The sequence below is a fragment of the Giraffa tippelskirchi genome, chromosome 4 (assembly GCF_054371585.1).
Source record: "Giraffa tippelskirchi isolate mGirTip1 chromosome 4, T2T-mGirTip1v1.2.pri, whole genome shotgun sequence".
In the NCBI taxonomy this organism is placed as follows: domain Eukaryota; kingdom Metazoa; phylum Chordata; class Mammalia; order Artiodactyla; family Giraffidae; genus Giraffa; species Giraffa tippelskirchi.
Window position 1 is genome coordinate 10,677,578 of NC_137278.1, and position 21,537 is coordinate 10,699,114.

Genomic DNA, 21,537 nt, shown 5'->3' on the forward strand with positions numbered 1-21,537 from the left:
GAGGGCATGGCAATCCACTTCAGTATTCTTCCCTGGAGAATCCCATGGACAGAGAAGCCTGGTGGGCACAGAGTCAGACATGACTGAGCGACTAACACACACACACTCACACACACACACACACACACACACACACACACACACACACAGCAACCAGGGAATGAAAAAAGCAACAATATGGTTTATAATTTAGGGTAAAAGGATAATCACACAGATTAAGGATCATAATGATAAGCTAAGTTATCAAGTGCATTCAGATTCCTGGTGAAAGTCTTCATCACGTTGATGGGCCATGGCTTTAGGAAGGAAGTAACACTTCGGATTTACTGAATGGTTAGATTTCAAGAAAGAAATGGCATATGAAGATCGCTAAGGAAGAGCCCAGCAAAATGAAATGCTTTCACAGTTTGCTCTCACTTAACACTGAGTACAGTGCTATAAATGGGCTGGAGCACACAGGCCAGGTTAAAGGGGAAGGAAAGAGCCCCCAGATTGCAAAAAGTTCTTAAGGGTTGTGAAGAAATTGCAGTGTGGAGTAAGTAAAAAGAATACTGGGATGGTCAGTTAGTCATTCTGAGTCCTCTGTCAACTTATAAATGAAGAACTTGACCTAGATAAGTAGTTCTCAGCATTTTCTTCCAGCTAGTACAGCCAAGGAACAGAACCTGCACATCAGAACAATGGATCACTGGACTCCCCGGTGGCACAGGGGATAAGAATCCACCTGCAAATGCAGGAGACTCCAGCTCCATCCCTGGTCCAGGAAGAGTCCACATGCCACAGAGCAAGTAAGCCCCAGAGCCACGACTACTGAGCTGTGCTCTAGAGCCCTGAGAGCCACAACTACTGAGCCTGTCTGCAGCCTGTACACCTAGAGCCCAGGCTCCACAACAAGAGAAAGCAGCGCAGTGAGAAGCCCATGCACCACATCAAAGAGTAACCCCCACTCGCCGCAACTAGCTGTGCAAAGCACTGAAGACCCACCACAGCCAAAAAAAGAAAAGGATCACTGTAACAATAATTCTTATGGAATACGAAGATTATTCTGAACACTTTTTACACAAAGGAAAGTGAACTCAGGAGGTGAAAAGATGCTCAGAATCAATTAATACTACACTTTACTGGAAGAGAGGGCTTCCCTGATAGCTCAGTTGGTAAAGAATTTGCCTGCAATGCAGGAGACCCCAGTTTGATTCCTGGGTCGGGAAGATACCCTGGAGAAGGGATAGGCTACCCACTCGAGCATTCTTGGGCTTCCCTTGTGGCTCAGCTGGTAAAGAATCCGTCTGCAATGTGGGAGACCTCGGTTCGATCCCTGGGTTGGGAAGATCCCCTGGAGAAGGGAAAGGCTACCCACTCAGGTATCCTGGCCTGGAGAATTCCATGGATTACAGTCCATGGGGTTGCAAAGAGTCGGATATGACTGAGTGACTTTCACTTCACTACAAAGGTAGAGAACCCCATTTTGTTCACCATCTCTCTGGAACCTGCCATACTACCTACTTAGGATGTAATACACATATTCTTTAAAAAAAAAAAAAAAATGAGTGGGATGAATAAACAGTGAGCTGTGGTCAAAGCCCTTTTCTTTCCACTACATCACTGAGCTTTCCTTGACATACAGAGAAAATGAAATTACTTGTTCATAGCCACAGAAATCATGCCGGATAGAGATTAGAGCTCAGTTCTTAAGACTCTCAACCTCATAATCCCCAGACTACTCTGCCACAGAAGCAGAGAACAGTGACAAACTCAATTTTTTTTAAGTGTTTTGTTTCCTTTTGTTTGTGCACAGCCAGTACTTGGAGGCAAGACGAGAAAGCAGGTGCTACGCCAAGTTATTTGAGGGGCTTTTGGTATTTACAGACAAAAACATTTTTTCCTCATGTCCATGATAGCTCCCTGAAATGTCATCATTAGTGATAGAAATGTTGAATCCTGGATGTTAGAGCTGTATCAGAGATCATCTAGTCCAATACTTGCATTCATTTGAATTTGGAGGCAGTTCCTCAAGAGATCCTGATTAAAAAGTACATGCCCCTGGAAAAAGTAAAATTTACATTATTGTGCATCTATATGTAGGAGAGAAATATGACAGTTGAGAGCAAACTATACCAGAAAGAAAAACAGGGTCATATCCAGAAAGAAATAAAAATTAGGAAGAGGGAGAGCAAGGTGAAAGGGAAACAAAAATACTTCATTTATGTGAAATTTTATTTGGCAAGTGTTCGTAAAATGAAAAGACGCTTACTCCTTGGAAGGAAAGTTATGACCAACCTAGATAGCCTATTAAAAAGCAGAGACATTACTTTGCCAACAAAGGTCTGTCTAGTCAAGGCTATGGTTTTTCCAGTAGTCATGTATGGATGTGAGAGTTGGACGGTGAAGAAAGCTGAGCGCCGAAGAATTGATGCTTTTGAACTGTGGTGTTGGAGAAGACTCTTGAGAGTCCCTTGGACTGCAAGGAGATCCAATCAATCCATCCTAAAGGAGATCAGTCCTGGGTGTTCATTGGAAGGACTGATGTTGAAGCTGAAACTCCAATACTTGGGCCACCTCATGTGAAGAGTTGAAAAGACCTTTTCATTGGAAAAGACCCTGATGCTGGGAAGGATTGGGGGCAGGAGGAGAAGGGGACGACAGAGGATGAGATGGTTGGATGGCATCACCAACTCGATGGACATGAGTTTGGGTAAACTCTGGGAGCTGGTGATGGACAGGGAAGCCTGAAGTGCTGCGATTCATGGGGTCGCAAAGAGTCGGACACGACTGAGAGACTGAACTGAACTGAACTGGGAAATGAGTTAGTTTGAAGCAATGGCACATACTTGGTTTGTACAAAGATTAATTTTAGTGTCTCATCTGAGCCAATTAAATTATAAACTAGGTGATAAGTAAATACAGCAATAACATGAATAGAAACCAATATAGCAGAGAATTCACAATTCATATTCATTTACTATGAATAAATTCCGAGACTGTATTTTCAACTGTAAAACAGAGACATCACCAATCCTATCTATCCCATTTGGTTGTTATTACGGTAAAACCAGAGGATGCAGGTCAAACCTTTTTATCATAAGTCAAAATATAAATGTTATCAGTTCAGTGCAGTCGCTCAGTTGTGTCTGACCCTTTGCGACCCCATGAATTGCAGCACGCCAGCCCTCCCTGTCCATCACCAACTCCCGGAGTCCACCCAAACCCATGTCCATCGAGTCAGTGATGCCATCCAACCATCTCATCCTCTGTCGTCCCCTTCTCCTCTTGCCCCCAATCCTTCCCAGCATCAGGGTCTTTTCCAATGAGTCAACTCTTCGCATGAGGTGGCCAAAGTATTGGAGTTTCAGCTTCAACATCAGACCTTCCAATGAACACCCAGGATTGATCTCTTTTAGGATGGATTTATTGGATCTCCTTGCAGTCCAAGGGACTCTCAAGAGTCTTCTCCAACACCACAGTTCAAAAGCATCAATTCTTCGGCGCTCAGCTTTCTTCGCCGTCCAACTCTCACATCCATACATGACCACTGGAAAAACCATAGCCTTGACTAGACGGACTTTTGTTGGCAAAGTAATGTCTCTGCTTTTTAATATGCTATCTAGGTTGGCCATAACCTTCCTTCCAAGGAGTAAGCGTCTTTTAATTTCATGGCTGCAGTCACCATCAGCAGTGATTCTGGAGCCCCAAAAAATAAAGTCTGACACTGTATCCACTGTTTCCCCATCTATTTCCCATGAAGTGATGGGACCAGATGCCATGATCTTAGTTTTCTGAACGTTGAGCTTTAAGCCAACTTTTTCACTTTCCTCTTTCACCTTCATCAAGAGGCTCTTTAGTTCTTCTTCACTTTCTGCCATAAGGGTGGTGTCATCCACATATCTGAGGTTATTGATATTTCTCCCGGCAATCTTGATTCCAGCTTGTGTTTTCTTCCAGCCCAGCGTTTCTCATGATGTACTCTGCATATAAGTTAAATAAGCAGGGTGACAATATACAGCCTTGACGTACTCCTTTTCCTATTTGGAACCAGTCTGTTGTTCCATGTCCAGTTCTAACTGTTGCTTCCTGACCTGCATACAGGTTTCTCAAGAGACAGGTCAGATGGTCTGGTATTCCCATCTCTTTCAGAGTTAAATGTTATACTTTGACATAATTCAAACTCCAACAGCTGGCAAACATTCAATGCTAAAGGCTAACTTAGTTGTTTTCTGTTTACTACATTTCTTATATATAAGTTTACTTTCAATCCAACAAGTAATATATTCATTCTTATTCTTATAAAATATATATATAATACACAACATGGATGGGCCTACAGATTATCATACTAAGTGAAGTAAATCATACAAAGACAAATATCATGTTATATTGCTTATATATAGATTCTAAAAAATGATACAAATGAGCTTATTTACAAAATAGAAACTCACAGACTTAGAAAACAAACATATAGTCACAAAGCGGAAAGGTGGGAAAGTGAAAGTGTATGACTCTTTGTGTCCCCATGGACTGTAATCCATGGAATTCTCCAGGCCAGAATACTGGAGTAGGTAGCCTTTCCCTTCTCTAGGGGATCTTCCCAACCCAAGGATCGAACCCAGGTCTCCCGCATTGCAGGTGGATTCTTTACCTGCTGAGCCACAAGGGAAGTCCAAGAGTACTGGAGTGGGTAGCCTATCCCTTCTCCAGTGGATCTTCCTGACCCAGGAATCGAACTGGGGTCTCCTGCACTGCAGGCAGATTCTTTACCGAGCTATCAGGGAAAGGTGGGGGACGGATAAATTAGGAGGTTGGGATTAACATTTATACACTACTATATATAAAAAAGATAATCAATAAGGACCTACTGGATAGCATAGGGAACTCTACTCAATACTCTGTAATAACCTATATAGAAAAAGAATCTGAAAAATAATAGAAGTATGTATAACTTCTGAAACTAACAAAACGTTGTAAATGAACTATACTCCAATATAAAATGAAAAAATTTTATTTAAAAAATGAATAAAAAGAAAATTAAAGATTTTAAATGTATACAATATAAGTAGGTCAAAAATTCCTCTTGATTCCCATCCAATTCCATCCAGGAGCCATGCTTATCAACTTGATAGGTATCCACCCAGATTTGGCAAATGGTGGGGTGTTTAACACAAATAGAATCACATTGTACATACTGTTCCATGTTCTGTAACACTTTTTTCATGTAATAATAAATCCTGGCATCTTTCCATATAGATAAATAAAAATCTACCTCATTGTTTTGAACCTTGTACAATATTTCCATAGTATAATCTACCCTAGTTTAGTTTAGCATCTCCTATTTGATAGGCATTTAGGTTGACTGATCACACTTTGAATAACAAAAAAATACATGTGAATTAACTATATGTTATGTCTTAATGGGAAGACTTTTCTAAACCTCTGGAAAATCCAGGAAGACAGGCATGGAAGCTGTCCTATACATAGGTGGCAGAGTTCCTTCACAAAATCCTCTTTTGCATTTACACAGTCCAGTTGAAAGTAAAGAACAAGATTTCAGCCATAGCTTTATTCCATGCTCTGTGCCCTTGGTTGTCCTGCACTGGCCCCCACTGGCAGGTTCAGAAATACAGATATTCAGAGGTCGATTTACTATGAAGCTGATGTAGCTTTTGATTTAAGGCAATGTATTAATGTATTCACATAGTCATATAGTTTTGTAACATTTGCCAAGGAATTTTAAATTATTGGCTAAATTGAGAACAACAGATAAAAGCCTAAAATTTGAGACTACTGGAAATGATAAAAATGACTCCTGTAGGAACAGGATCATAAATCATGCAACTCATACTTCAGGGCAATGAAATCTACTATAAAACTTATTTTTCTACCATTGCAAGTTATGTCCAGAATGATAGGAGCTATAATGTTAATGCAACGTAAAACTTTGGTGCATTATCTGTATTTGAATTTAACTGACGACTGATTACAATGTATGGGCTTCCCCTATGGCTCAGCAGTAAAGAATCCACCAGCAATGCAGGAGACACAGAACATATGGATTCAATCTCTGAGTTGGAAAGATCCCCTGGAGGAGGAAATGGCATCCCACTCCAGTATTCTTGCCTGGAAAATCCCATAGACAGAGGAACCTGGCGGGCTACAGTCCAAAGGGCTGCAGAGTTGGGCAGGACTGGGTGACTAAGCAAGCACTCAATTACAATGTATGAAGAATCTTTAAAAAAAAATTTTTTTTTTTTTTTAATTTATTTACCTGTGCCTAGTCTCAGTTACAGTTGAGATCTTTAGTTGTGGCATGTGAACTCTTAGTTGTGGCATGTGGGATCTTAGTTTCCTGACCGGACGGGTGATCAAACCCAGGCCTCCTGCATTGGGAGCATGGAGTCTTAGCCACTGGACCACCAAGGAAGTCCCTTACAGTGTATGAAGTATCTTTAATGTAATCATATCTTATATCTTTCACTGACAACTTGTTTCACTGTCTTATTACTCTTAGTTTTAAGTTCTTAAAGTTTTCCAAGTTTATTAAGCTCCTAATAGATAAATGGAGATTTTTTAATAGCAAAAAAGTCTAGACCAAAAAAGTAACATGCTTACAATTTATATACTCTTTGAAAAATCATAGATATCAATAGTTCTAATGGGTACATAATATTTCATCATACTGATAAATCATAACTTGTCATTTCAAAATGGAAACTGTTTACTCCTGATAGCAAATTTTAAATGCAAAATTCATGCAAATTAAAAAATTCTACAATACAGAAATAAGTTAAATAGAAAATTAATACTTTATAAAGCTTATTTTAAAAATAAATGCCATAGGACTCATACTATTAACTTGCTTTTTTATTTAATAATAGTTTATTTTGCTAAGTTTATAAGTTAATTCTAAAATTTTTGTGGGGGACTTCCCTGGTGGTCCAGCCAACACTACATGCTCCCAAAGCAGGGGGCCCAGGTTTGAGCCATGGTCAGGGAACTAGATCCCACATGACATAAGACCCAGTGCAGCCAAATACATATAAATTTTTTTCATAAAAAATAAAATTTATATGGAAATACGATTGCCATGATTAGCCAAAGACACTCCTGAAGAAGAGCAGTGTGGAAGGACTTGTCCTACCAGATATCAAAATGTATAACAGTTGACTCTTGAACAGTGTGTGGGGTTAGGGACACCAGCCCTCTGCATAGCAGAAAATCCAACTGTAACTTACAGTTAGCCTTCTGTATTCACAGTTCTACATCCACAAATTCAGCGAACCTCGGATTCTGTACTACTGTAGTATTTCTTATGGAAAACAATCCATGTATAAGTGGATCCATGCAGTTCAAACCTGTGTGTTGCTCAAAGTCCAGCTCTGTACAGCTAAAGAAATTAAGACAGAGGCTTGGGAATGCAAACTAGTACAGCCACTATGGAGAACAGTGTGGCGATTCCTCAAAAAACTGGAAATAGAACTGCCATATGACCCAGCAATACCACTGCTGGGCATACACACTGAGGAAACCAGACTTGAAAGAGACACGTGTACCCCAATGTTCATCACAGCACTGTTTATAACAGCCAGGACATGGAAGCGGCCTAGATGCCCATCAGCAGATGAATGGATAAGGAAGCTGTGGTACATATACACAATGGAATATTACTCAGCCATTGAAAAGAATACATTTGAATCAGTTCTAATGAGGTGGATGAAACTGGAGCCTATTATACAGAGTGAAGTAAGCCAGAAAGGAAAACAGCAATACAGTATACTAACGCATATATATGGTATTTAGTCAATTGGTAAAGATAACCCTGTATACGAGACATCAAAAGAGACACAGATAAATAGAACAGTATTATGGACTCTATGGCAGAGGGCGAGGGCGGGATGATATGGGAGAATGGCATGGAAGCATGTAAATTATCATATGTGAAATGAATCGCCAGTCCAGGTTCAATGCATGATACAGGGTGCTCGGGGCTGGTGCACCAGGATGACCTGGAGGGATGGGATGGGGAGGGAGGTGGAAGGGGGGTTCTGGAAGGGGAAAACATGTACACCCATGGTGGATTCATGTCAATGTATGGCAAAACAAATACAATATTGTAAAGTTAAAAAATAGAAAATAAACTAATTTAAAAAAAAGATTAAAAAAAAAAGAGGCTAACAAAACACTGATATGAAAAAGGGTGTTGGGACAATTGAGTATCCATGTGGAAAAAAATTCATTTTACTCACACTATGTATAACTCACATGTATCAAAAAATAAATTCCAAGTAAATTATATAGATCTAAGAGAGACAGGTTTAAAAATGTAAGTTTTAGGGACTTCCCTTGGGGTCTAGTGGTTAGGACTCCACACTATCAAAGCACCAGTTTAATACTTGGCTAGAAACTAAGATCCCACATGCTGCAGGGCACGGCCAGTTAATTAATTAAAACAATAAAAAGTTTTTAGCAGATAATTAAGAACAATATCTTCTTGATCTCAGGATAAGGGAAGATTTCTTAAAATATAAAAAGCACAACCATTAAAGAAAAAATTGATGTTTTCTGTTTGTCAAACTATCTGGTCATCAAAAATAGCATTAAGTTCTAACTTAATTTTAGTGATGGTTACACGAATCCATCCATCAGATAAAACAGTATAAGACTTCTTTCTAGCCTCTGCTCTCGGTAGGGATGTTCTTCTCCGGAGGTTCGGGTGGGTTGGGGAGAGCTGCCACCAGGCCTCTGAGGGCCGGGTCCCTGGCATGCAGACTCCCTGGGTCTGGAGAGGTTCCTGTCGCAACCCTGGTGGCCCGAGGTTTCTGCGTCCTGAACACGTGGAGGGCAGTGTCCTGGTGTGGCCTCTACCACGCTGACGGTGAGAACTCAGGAGGCCCCGGGTCTGCCTTTCCACATCAGAAGATGGGACGATGGGGGTGAGTTTATTGCTCATCGATTGTATGTCAGGGAATGTTTAATAGAAGAGGGGATTTCTTGGGTGTGAAAGGCAAAGGCTTCACAGTATAACTGCAGGTATGTTGACCTTGTCACAGTGTGAAATCAGGTCAACACAGAAGTGCCACTTAAGGTTTAGATCTTGATAATTGTGTCATGGTGCAGAATTTGGCAGAAATGAGTATCACCAGCCTTGCAGGTGAAAGATGGAGGCTTGAAGCACAGATGGCTGCCAGCTGAATACTTACTATCTGGGAGCACACAGATTATCTAAGGCTTGTCCTTGGTGAGGAATTTGACAACTTGATCTTTAGGAGCTGCTTAGAGTATTTAAAACTTCCAAGGTTACTAAAAAATACTGCTTTTGGACAGTCCATAAATGTACATATAAAACAGTGGGGCTATAAACAAAATAATGCTTCTTGAAAAAAAACTGTATAGGATTATATACAAACATACACGCACATACACACAGGCTAAAAAGATGGTAGAAACTGAATACAATGTGTGGTCTAGTTAAAAGTAATGGTCTGATGTCAACTTCCTAGTTTTTCCAACTATGTAAGATGTCACCATTGGAGGAACCTGAGTGAAGGGTACCTGGGATTCTAGTATTTTGCTGTTGTTTTTGTTGTTCAGTCGCTCAGTCATGTCTAATTCTTTGTGACACCATGGACTGCAGCACTCTAGGCTTCCCTGTCCTCCACTATCTCCCAGAGTTTGCTCAAACTCATGTCCATTAAGTCAGTGATGCCATCCAACCTTCTCATCCTCTGTTGGCTCCTCTCCTCCTACCCTCAATCTTTCCCAGCATCAGGGTCTTTTCCAGTGAGTCAGCTCTTCGCATCACGTGGCCAAAGTATTGGAGCTTCAGCATTAGTCCTTCCAATGAATGTTCAGGGTTGATTTCCTTTAGGATTGACTGGTTTGATCTCCTTGCTGTCCAGGAGACTCTCAAGAGTCTTCTCCAGCACCACAATTCAAAAGCATCAGTTCTTTGGCACTCAGCCTTCTTTATGGTCCAATTCTCACATCCTTACAAGACTACTGGAAAATTATAGCTTTGACTATACAGACTTTTATTGGCAAAGTAACTTTCTGCAAGTCTACAATGCTTTCAAAAGTAAAAAATTTTTAGACACTAGGAAGAGAGTTGAAAACAAATGCCACAGTGTGGCGAAAGGACATTTGCAATACATATAACTGAAAAAATGACTAATATGTAGAATATAAAGAATTAACTAATTACAAAATAAGAAACTCTAAATAGAGAAATGGACAATTTCAGAAAAGAAGAAATCAAGAAAGACAAATATGTCATATCATGTATATGTGGAATCTAAAAAAAATTATACAAACGAACTTATTTATAAAAACAGAAACAGGGACTTCCCTGGCGGTCCAGTGGTTAAGACTTCGCCTTCCAATGCAGGGGGTGAGGGTTCGATCCCTGGCAGGGAGTTAAACCCCACATGCCTCCGGGCCAAAAAACTAAAACATAAAACAGAAGCAATCTTGTAACAGATTCAATAAAGACTTTAAAAATGGTCCACATCAAAAAAAAAAAAAAATCTTTAAAAAAAAAAAAAAAAACAGAAACAGATTCACAGACTAAGAGAATGGACTTATGGTTACCAGGGGGACGTGTGGGAGGGAGGGATAGATTGGGAGTTTGAGATCGACATGTGCACACTGTTATATTTAAAGTAAAGAACCAATAAAGACCTACTGTATAGCACAGGGAACTCTGCTCAGTACTCGGTAGTAACTAAATGGGAAAGGAATTTGAAAAAGAATAGAAAAAGGAAAAAACAACAACACATGCCTCGGGTTTTTGAGCCACATTGTACCAGTTTGTCTGGTTTATACTAACAAGTATGTACTGACTGGTGAACATCTCTCTGGATGTGCCCTGTATACCTGATTGACCCCCAATAAAAATCCTGGAATTCTAGGCTCAGATGAGCTTCCTTGATTGGCAATATTTCGTACATGTTGTCACACATTGTTGCTGAAGCAATTAAGCATGTCTTACGTTACCCCACTGAGAGCAGATTCTTGGAAACCTGGACTTCTGATTTCCCTGTGCCTATTTTGCTAATTTTATTTTGTTGTGCTTGTTCAGTCGCTAAGTCATGTCTGACTCTGCAACCGCATGGACTGCAGCCCACTAGGCTCCTCTGTCCTCCACTATCTCCTGGAGTTTGCTCAAATTCATGTCCATTGAGTCGGTGATGCTATCTAACCATCTCATTGCTATGTTATGTAATGTATGTTATGTAATAAACCATAACTATGAACCACATAAAATAAATCAAAACGACCAGTAAAAATATGAATAAGTACACAACTCCATTTATAATCAGAGAAATTAAAACAGTGAGAAGCCAGTACATGCCTCAGACTGTCAAATAAAACGTTTATATCAAGTGTTGACAATGACATGAATAACTGGAATTCTCAGAAACTTCTGGTGAGAGTGTACACTTGGAAAGCACTTCAACATGATCTACTAAATTTGAAAGATATTTAAACCTTTTGAAGATATTTAAACCCTAGACAGCATGTTAAAAAGCAGGGGCATTACTTTGCCAACAAAGTTCCACATAGTCAAAACTATGGTCTTTCCAGACTTTGGAAAGGAAATCAACCCTGAAAATTCATTGGAAGGACTGATGCTGAAGCTGAAGATCCAAAAGTTTAACCACCTGATGTGGAAGAACTGTCTCATTGGAAAAGACTCTGATGCTGGGAAAAACTGAAGGCAGGAGAAGAGAGAGGATGAGATGGTTGGATGGTATCACCGACTCGATGGACGTGAGTTGGAGCCAGCTGCAGGAGTTGGTGATGGACAGGGAAGCCTGGTGTGCTGCAGTCCATGGGGTCGCACATTGGGACACGACTGAGTGACTGAACTGACTGAAACCTTGATTCTTGTGTGTGCTCAGTCGCTCAGTTGTGTCAGACTCTTTGCAACCCAATGGACTGCAACCCATCAGGCTCCTCTGTCCATGACTTTTTCTGGCAAGAATACTGAAGCATTTTGCCATTTCCTACTCCAGGGTATCTTCCTGACCCAGAGATCAAACCTGCGTCTCTTACATCTCCTGCACTGGGAGGAGGGGACCCCTCCTTCTCCTGATGTGTAGCCTGGGAAGCCCCCATACTACACACTTAATCTTAGCCAAAACCCTGGTCATATACCCTAGAGAAATTCATGTGCATGTGTACCAAGAATCATGGAGAATAATGTTCACAGTAGCATTGTTCATAATAGCTAAAATACTAAATACAACCTAAATTGTGCTGTCTTGGGGATACTAAACAGTTGAAAGTGAATGAATTAGAGCTACACATAACAATAAGGATAAAACTTTAAAACAATGTGAGTGAAAGAAGCCAGACAGAAGTATATATACTCTTGGATTCTGTTACATCAAGTGAAAAAATACAAAGGAAACTAAACCATGATGTTTGAGGAGGTATTTTTACATGGTTAAGTTCTGAAGACTGTAACAATAAAGTCACTTTAAAAAAATATATTTATTTATTTATTTTTGGCTGCGCTGGGTCTTCATTGCTGCGGGCAGGTTTTCTCTAGAAACAGTGAGCCTGTGCTACTTTCTGGTTGCCGTGTGCAGGCTTCTCATTGCAGTGGTTTCCCTTGTTGCAGAGCACACGCTCTAGGATGTGCAGCCTTCACCTGTTGCAGCTCTTAGCACACAGGCTCAACAGTTGGGGGCACACAGGCTCAGCTGCCCTCTGGCATGCAGAATCTTCCCAGACCAGGGATCAAACCTGTGTCTTCTGCATTGGCAGGCAGATTCTTAATCACTGGACCACCAGGAAGTCCAAAAAAGTCACTTTTTTTTAATGGAGGAGGGGATTGTGATCAGCTAGGGGAAAAAATGAGGACTTTTGGGTACTGACAACATTCTATTTCTTGGCCTAGTTATTGAATACTTAGGAACTCACTTAATGCTTTTTTGTTAAACTGCACATTTGTATTTCCTGTATCCACATTGTAATTTATAATAAAATGGTTTAAAATGTATAAAACACTCACCACACAGTAGATACTCAATTCAGGGCACCCAGTATGACATTAAAAAAAATGCAGGCAGCTGATTTGTGACAATCTCCAAGAAACATAGCTAAGTGGATAAAGGAGCAGAAACCATTTGTGCACTATCCTCTACCATTGGTTTTAAAACTGGGTTACACACAACACATTGCATGTGAATAAAACATCTCTAGAAGGCAACATCAGAAAGCAGTGACAGCAGTAACCTTCACTTGTGTAGGGTAACAGGGCTGGGGACTGGGTGGCAGGCCAACTTATTCTCACTGTATATACTGTGCCCTTTGAATTATATGCTATATATGTATATTTCCTATTTTAAAAATTTAGAAATTTAAGATATATCAAATATTATCATTCAAAATCTATAGGTAGCTCTTTACGTTCAGTCCTTCCTCTCTTCTTTTTTAAATTTATTTGGCTGCACTGGGCCTCAGTTGTAGCAAGTGGGATCTAGTCCCCTGAAGAACAGGGAGCAAACCCAGGCCCCCAGCCTTGCGAAGGTGGAGTCTTAGCCACTGGACCACCAGGGAGGTCCCCTCCATAGCTTACTGTACTCCAAAGGAAAACTTAAGACAGAAGAAAAATTAAAATGAACATTTTACGTATAAAATACTTTACAATTAATCAAGTACCTCAATCATAAATAGCTTTGTGAGGAGGCAGAATTACACCCATTTTACAGACTAGTAAACAGAACCTTAGAGGGATTAAGTGACTTACCCTAAGTCATAGCTAGTTAGTGAGAGAACTGGAACTCATTTTTATGCCTGCAAACTCCGTGATCCTTCTTCTCCATCACACTGACACAATATATCCTCCTAAATGCCTTTCACCAAAAATATTTATGTGAAGAACAAAAAACACACCATCTGTTACTTTTCACTTGTGTGTGGGGAAGGTTCTCTATTAGTTATTAAAGTCATTTTTTTTTTTAAGTGAAACACAGAGAAACTTATTGAATGGCATATTGCACTATCAGAAGTACTAAAACATCTTATATGATTCATACTTCGTATTACTCCCAGCTTGGGTATTAGGGAGATATACTTTTCTCTCACTCTCTTGTTGTTTAATGAAGGCTAAGAAATTATTCCGTCTCTTAATCAAAAAAGACATCTATACAGCCAATACAAGAGAGTAATTAGATGTAACACTTTTCAAAGCATTTCCAAAAATTTTTGTCAAATTCAATGAGATCACCAAACATTATTTCACATAGAAAGTAATCTTGAAAATTCACTCAAGAGGTGATTTTCTTGAAGAGCTTCTAAAATTTATTCTCATAGTATATTTACATGATAAATAATAGCATTACCACTACTGTACAACTTTCACATACAGTATCTCATTTGATCCTTGAAACAAGCCACCAAGACAGGGACAGAAATTCCTGACATTCAATAGATGAAGAAACTGAGGCTCTGGGAGGTTGGGGTTTTCCACGGTCATGCGCCCTCTTAGCTGAATATTCTCTCCAACAAAGTATGTGAAGTTATCAGGGTCTAAATATTCAACTTGTCAATTACATTGGCCTTTTCCTTCTTGCTCTATGCCTTTAATTCCCTTTCAGAAAGGAAAATTTATGGGCTAAATAATATCCAGTCCCAATCAACTGTAACTCTGCTTAGCTTTCTGAGATCAGATGGGAAATAGAAATCTATTTTCTTACCCATAAGAGCACAAGTGAAATGAGCTGGTTTAAATTACTGGATAAAAATATACATTTATCTATCACCAATATCAAAATACTTGTAAACTATGTAACTACTCTCTATCCTAAAAACTATAGAAGTCTTATAAACCTGAAGTTCAGGATGACAATCCAGACTACAGAAATTAAAAATGTGAGCCAAAGCTCACATTCTGGTTCCGTATCTTCTCAGCTGTGTGATCTCCTGGCCAAGTTTCTTTACCTCTTAGAGCTTCATACTCCTTATACCCAAAGTAGGGGTTTAAAAAATATTTTCCTAAGGATTAAAAGAAATATTGCACTTACAGCATTTAGCATAGTGTTTAGCACTTAAATATTGATAACTTAGCGGTTATTATTATCATTGGTATTTAACATTCAGCAAACTAGATTTATTTACTGATTTTCCTACTCAATCCATAAATGATTGCACTTTGGAATACACTATAATTTACCTAATATATTTGACTTCTAAAAATACTACAACCACCAATATACTCAATTCTCTTTAGCAGTTAGCCAGATACCACTTTTCTAAATCTCAGAAAAGGAGAGCTGCAAAGGTTACTCCATCAATCAAGGATGAGGCTGAAATTGAAAGCTGTTTTTAATGGATATGGACTATGATACATACAGAAAATTTGCTTGAAATGATATGTAACTGTAATGTGGTGGAATGGTAATGTCTATCTTGATAATGGACTGATGTAACCTGAAGATGGGTAGGTGTTACCACAGTATTACAAGCCCTGTGAAAGAGATGCATGATGCAACTTCAGTTGTAAAAATGTCACTGAGTCACCAGCATAACTTTTGAGGAGCACTAAAGGAGCAAGAAAAATTCCTGAGTACTGACTCCTAGGTTCAGCATCTTAGTCAACTATGTGTAAGATGTTTCAGTGCTATTTGGACATAGTATTGCTCATCCCAATGAATCTCAGGAAACCATTTAGTGCAAAAAATACTGGAGTCACTAGCTCCTGACAGTGGTAAGTCCCACAAATTTTCTGTAAGCATCTCAATGTATTTTGTTATCAGGACTTTGACCCATCTCCAGTAGGGCCTCTAAAATGATTTGTTGAATAAGTGAACTTAATTTAAAAAAGCTGCTGGGAGCCTCCCTGGCAGTTCAGTGGTTAAGACTGCGCTTCCAATGCAGGGGACATAGGTTTTATCCCTGGTTGGGGAACTAATACCCCACATTCTCTACACCGAGGCCAAAAAACAAACAAATTTAAAAACTTGTTATGAGCATTGGCTACAGAGTCAAGCTTACTTGGATATCAGTGCTAACTCTATCACGTAGTAGCTCTGTGACCATCTCTTTGGTCTCAATTTTCTCATCTGTAAAATGGGAAATGCCAAGTATTGAACTGTAAAGACTGAACGGCAAGAGAGACAGAATAATGCTTGGCACATAGTAAGGCTAAAGTAAATAGCAGCCTTTATACTTTTTGCTACAAGAGTATGGCATTATCTAGAGGTCTTTGCCCATTAAATACGTTTACGCACAATCAGACCTTTTCCAGAAGCGAAGGTAAAAAGGTATCAATAAAGGATGAAGAAGGCATTGTAAATAATAATCTGAGCCACAAAAGGAAACGATGGCAAGGAGAGGGAAGACAAGGGGTGACAAGCTAGAAAAATGATACATTCCAAGGTGGGAGTGATGGCACTAGCACGCTCTTAAGGGCAGCGTTGCCACATGTGTAGGGGACTCTGTATAGGAGTCAATTACTTTAGCCAGGTCTGCCCCGGGACTTACCGTGGGGCAAGGCAATGAGGGGAGACCTGGGAAAGACAGCGGGATAGCGGATGCCGGGGCATGTAAGTAGTAGGAGCCATGATTCGCGACCGGGCAGTGCCCAGCCTAGGTCCCAACTCGAGAGCTGCGGCCTGATGAGCAACAAAAGACCCCAGGACACTAGTACCTGTGGCGGCTATAAAGGACAGAGAAATTTGTTCGGAGGTGATCACATCTACGCTGACACCTGCATGCCTGGAACGGGATGGAGGCGGGGAGGAGAAAACAGACGCTTCCCTCGAGCGGGACGGAGGAAGGTCAGGCGGGCGGGTCGTGGAGAAGGCTCGGACTCAAGTGCTACTGCCTAGGGGGTATCTGGCACGCCGGACGAACCCCGATCCCCTCAGGGCCCAGCGTGGAGGAGGGACCTCAGCTGTTACCGGCGGAAACCACCTCGGGGTGAGAGGTCCCGTCACTTACAGGCAGCTGCTAAACCAATGGAGCTGGAGCACGGGGCGGATGTTGTGTCTCATTGGTGATTGTTGGGCGCGCCCAACAGCCAATGAGTCAGCCCGGGGGGCGTAGCGATGACGTTTGCTGCGGAGGAGGCCGCTTCGAATCCGCAGCGGCCAGCTTGGTGGCCTGGACCAATCAGGGACGTCCAACGAGCTGAGCCTTCGCCAATCGGCGGCCTCCACGACGGGGCTGGGGGAGGGTATATAAGCGGAGTAGGCGACGGCGCGGTCGACGCTGAGCGAGACATCACAGACGCATCAACTTAAGGTTTTCGTGCGTTTGAGCGGTAGGTGCTGCGGCCTGTCTTTTCGGACCTGCTCTTCGCATTGTCCACTGTTCTCCTGATCCGGGGCCCTGTCATCCTCAGCTCAGTAACCTCGTTGCGCTCCCGTGTTTGCGGCCTGTGGCTGGTTTTCCTGCGAAGCCCTTTTGCTGCCTGCTGACCGACTGGCCGACGGCGCCGGAAAGATGAAGCTCTCCCTGGTGGCTGCGGTGCTGCTGCTGCTCGGCACGGCACGGGCAGAGGAGGAGGACAAGAAGGAGGACGTGGGCACGGTGGTCGGCATCGACCTGGGCACCACCTACTCCTGGTAAGTGGGGTTTGAGGAGAGGGGGAAATGGGGCGTGGCCTCCTGGGCTGCCCAGAGCATCGTGGTGCTGATTCCTTCCGTTCGGTTTTTTCCGCCAGCGTCGGGGTGTTCAAGAACGGTCGCGTGGAGATCATCGCCAACGATCAGGGCAACCGCATCACGCCGTCTTATGTGGCCTTCACTCCTGAAGGGGAGCGTCTGATCGGCGATGCAGCCAAGAACCAGCTCACCTCCAATCCTGAGAACACAGTTTTCGACGCCAAGCGACTCATCGGCCGGACATGGAACGACCCGTCCGTGCAGCAGGACATCAAGTTCTTGCCTTTCAAGGTTCGAACGGGTTTTTCTCTTCTAAGTAGATGGTGGGTGGTGGTGATGGGAATATTTAGGATTAGAAAGTTTAGGCACAAGCAAAGGGGATATAGATGTCGTGTATATGTAATTTTATTTTATACTCCTAGTATATTTCAGAACTGAAGATAGTGAAGTTGGCAAAGAAATTTCATATAACTACTCTGTCGACAGTAGTTTAGGATTAAGAGACTGAAGTGGCTTGTAATTGTAAGGCATCTTCTACACCTTAAATATTTCTGCCCAAAATACTCAGCTCAAAGGGTCCAAAATCAAACTGGAGAGGGAAATGAGTCTCAGACAGTCCTCTTTCTTTTTTAAAGTTTAAAATGTCATTGCTCCTATGTCTGAAAATAATAATTATTCTCTAAAATAGGTGGTTGAAAAGAAAACTAAACCATACATTCAAGTTGATGTTGGAGGTGGACAAACAAAGACATTTGCTCCTGAAGAAATTTCTGCCATGGTTCTCACTAAAATGAAGGAAACTGCTGAGGCTTATTTGGGAAAGAAGGTAGGTATTTTCTAGAACAGTGTTGAGCAGTTTTATTATTACCATTTCTGATTGTGTTGTGTAGATGCTTTCATCATTTTAAAAGTCTGACATCTATGTAGATCAGTTTTAATTACTTGCGTGTTTTACTGGAGATCAAACAAAATAGTAGAGTCTTTTCATTTATCACTTACTGCTTGCAAGTCCACACATATATAATTATGTATCTTACAGTGATAGTTTGTAACTTAAATAAAGGTTAAACTGTTTGATAAAATACATCTAACTACCTTTTGTTATCATTTTAGGTTACTCATGCAGTTGTTACTGTACCAGCATATTTCAATGATGCCCAACGCCAGGCAACCAAAGATGCTGGAACTATTGCTGGATTGAATGTCATGAGGATCATCAATGAGCCGTAAGTATTAAATTCAAAAGTATGGCACATTTACCAAATGTGGAAAGGTAAAGTTAAGTAACGTTTGTTTTTTTCTCTCTCATTTCCCTAACAGTACAGCAGCTGCTATTGCTTATGGCCTGGATAAGAGGGAAGGGGAGAAGAACATCCTGGTGTTTGATCTGGGTGGTGGAACCTTTGATGTGTCTCTTCTCACCATTGATAATGGTGTCTTTGAAGTTGTGGCCACTAATGGAGATACTCATCTGGGTGGAGAAGACTTTGACCAGCGTGTCATGGAACACTTCATCAAGCTCTACAAAAAGAAGACTGGCAAAGATGTTCGGAAAGACAACAGAGCTGTGCAGAAACTCCGGCGTGAGGTAGAAAAAGCCAAACGGGCCCTGTCTTCCCAACATCAAGCAAGAATTGAAATTGAGTCCTTCTATGAAGGAGAAGACTTCTCAGAGACCCTGACTCGGGCCAAATTTGAAGAGCTAAACATGGTATGTTCCTTGTTTTGCTAATGAGAGCTAATTAGACTCTGAGTTTGGGATAGTGCATTTATGGATTTTGACTATCTGTGAGTATGACAGGCACCATCATAGTGATTGTGTTTCTTACTCTAGGACCTGTTCCGTTCCACCATGAAGCCTGTCCAGAAAGTATTGGAAGATTCTGATTTAAAGAAATCTGATATTGATGAAATTGTTCTTGTTGGTGGCTCTACTCGAATCCCAAAGATTCAGCAGCTGGTTAAAGAGTTTTTCAATGGCAAGGAGCCATCCCGTGGCATAAACCCAGATGAGGCTGTGGCATATGGTGCTGCTGTCCAGGCTGGTGTGCTCTCTGGTGATCAAGATACAGGTAAGACTGTCAGCATTGTCCACAGTGCTTCAGTAGCTTAATGGGAAGAGGATTAGCTGTTGCTTTAGAAAGCAATAAAATATAAGCAGCAAGCTCACAGAGCTAGTTAAGGGTACAGTGAGGACAAGACCTGGAAGTCTCAAGATCCTTAGCAGCTGTATTTAATTCACTGCTTCTGAAATGATTTTGCGTAGAACCTAACCAAGTGGCAAGATGGAGAAGATGAAGTTTTATTGATCATGGGGACCGCTTGGTATTGCTCCAAAATGACTCCTGAATTGGAACTTACCTCAGTTAACTTATTTTGCAGGTGATCTGGTACTGCTTGATGTATGTCCCCTGACACTTGGTATTGAAACTGTGGGAGGTGTCATGACCAAACTGATTCCAAGGAACACTGTGGTGCCCACCAAGAAGTCTCAGATCTTTTCTACAGCCTCTGATAATCAACCAACTGTTACCATCAAGGTCTATGAAGGTAATTGCTTACATTTGTTAATACCATGGTATGTGTTTGAAGAGTTTGACTTTTTTTTTTTAATATATGCTGTTGAAATGACTAGGGAAAGAAGTATCTGCTGTTTTCAGGTGAGAAGGCCCTAATTTATGTTGAGTTTGGTAGAGCCAGGACTAAAATCTATTTTTTGTCTGGCACTCTTTCCCATTAAAAATGCCTTCTTAGCTGGCTCCTAAAATACAACAACAAGCAAAGTTCATACTGCTATAAAGTAGATGAAATTCTATTAAGAATTAAGTAACTTAATTCACTGCTCCTTTCAGACCCAATACGACCCACTTTAAGTTGATCGAGTGCCCTTGCCACTGCAGACTGTTACAGACTTAAATGTAGAGATCTAGATGTAGAGATCTAGATGTACTAATGTTTGTCAGTAACAACTAACAGTTTTTGTGTGTGTAACTTCTAGGTGAACGACCCCTGACGAAAGACAATCACCTTCTGGGAACTTTTGATCTAACTGGAATTCCTCCTGCACCCCGTGGGGTCCCACAGATTGAAGTCACCTTTGAGATAGATGTGAATGGCATTCTTCGAGTGACAGCTGAAGACAAAGGTACAGGCAACAAAAATAAGATCACAATTACCAATGACCAGAATCGCCTGACACCTGAAGAAATTGAAAGAATGGTCAATGATGCTGAGAAGTTTGCTGAGGAAGACAAAAAGCTCAAGGAGCGCATTGACACAAGAAATGAGTTGGAAAGCTATGCCTACTCTCTTAAGAATCAGATTGGAGATAAAGAAAAACTGGGAGGTAAACTTTCCTCAGAAGATAAGGAGACCATGGAAAAAGCTGTAGAAGAAAAGATTGAGTGGCTGGAAAGTCACCAAGATGCTGACATTGAAGATTTCAAAGCTAAAAAGAAGGAGCTAGAAGAAATTGTTCAGCCAATTATCAGCAAACTCTATGGAAGTGCAGGCCCTCCCCCAGCCAGTGAGGAGGAAGCAGGAGACAAAGATGAGTTGTAGACGCTGCTCGGCTGGTGCTGTGACGCTGTAAATACTGGACTCAGGAACTTTCGTTAGGAGAAAATTGAGAGAACTTAAGTCTCGAATGGAATTGGAATCTTCACCTTGGAGTGGAGTTGAACATGCTATAGCCCAAGTGGCTGTTTACTGCTTTTCATTAGCAGTTGCTCACATGTCTTGGGGTGGGGGGCAAAGAGGAATTGGCTGTCATCAAAAGTGGGTAAAAAAAAAAAAAAAAGCTGGGTTAGGGCGTGTGTTCACCTTGAAAATGTTCTATTTAACAATTGGGTCATGTGTATCTGGTGTAGGAACTTTTTTCTACCATAAGTGACACCAATAAATGTTTGTTATTTACACTGATCTAATTTTTGTG

General features: G+C 41.1%; 2 protein-coding genes across 5 annotated transcripts in view; one reads left to right on the forward strand and one right to left on the reverse strand.

Annotated features, from left to right (window-relative positions):
* GAPVD1 (GTPase activating protein and VPS9 domains 1) overlaps positions 1–17,159 on the reverse strand; it is a 75,919-nt gene extending 58,760 nt beyond the window's left edge. For 3 of the 4 annotated variants that reach the window (XM_081588584.1, XM_081588582.1, XM_081588576.1), the window contains exon 1: positions 16,939–17,159. The gene's annotated coding sequence lies outside the window, so the exon portion shown is untranslated. The remainder of the gene's footprint in view (positions 1–16,938) is intronic. The other variant, XM_081588575.1, reaches the window with a different exon arrangement.
* A 45-nt stretch (positions 17,160–17,204) lies between these two features.
* On the forward strand, positions 17,205–21,228 carry HSPA5 (heat shock protein family A (Hsp70) member 5). The gene is made up of 9 exons (XM_081588585.1): positions 17,205–17,260; positions 17,342–17,564; positions 17,663–17,894; positions 18,292–18,429; positions 18,717–18,829; positions 18,924–19,314; positions 19,438–19,675; positions 19,986–20,153; positions 20,602–21,228. Exons 2-9 carry the CDS (start codon positions 17,443–17,445, stop codon positions 21,162–21,164), a joined length of 1,965 nt encoding a protein of 654 aa, XP_081444711.1. The 5' UTR covers positions 17,205–17,260; positions 17,342–17,442; the 3' UTR covers positions 21,165–21,228.
* The last annotated feature ends 309 nt before the right edge of the window (positions 21,229–21,537 follow it).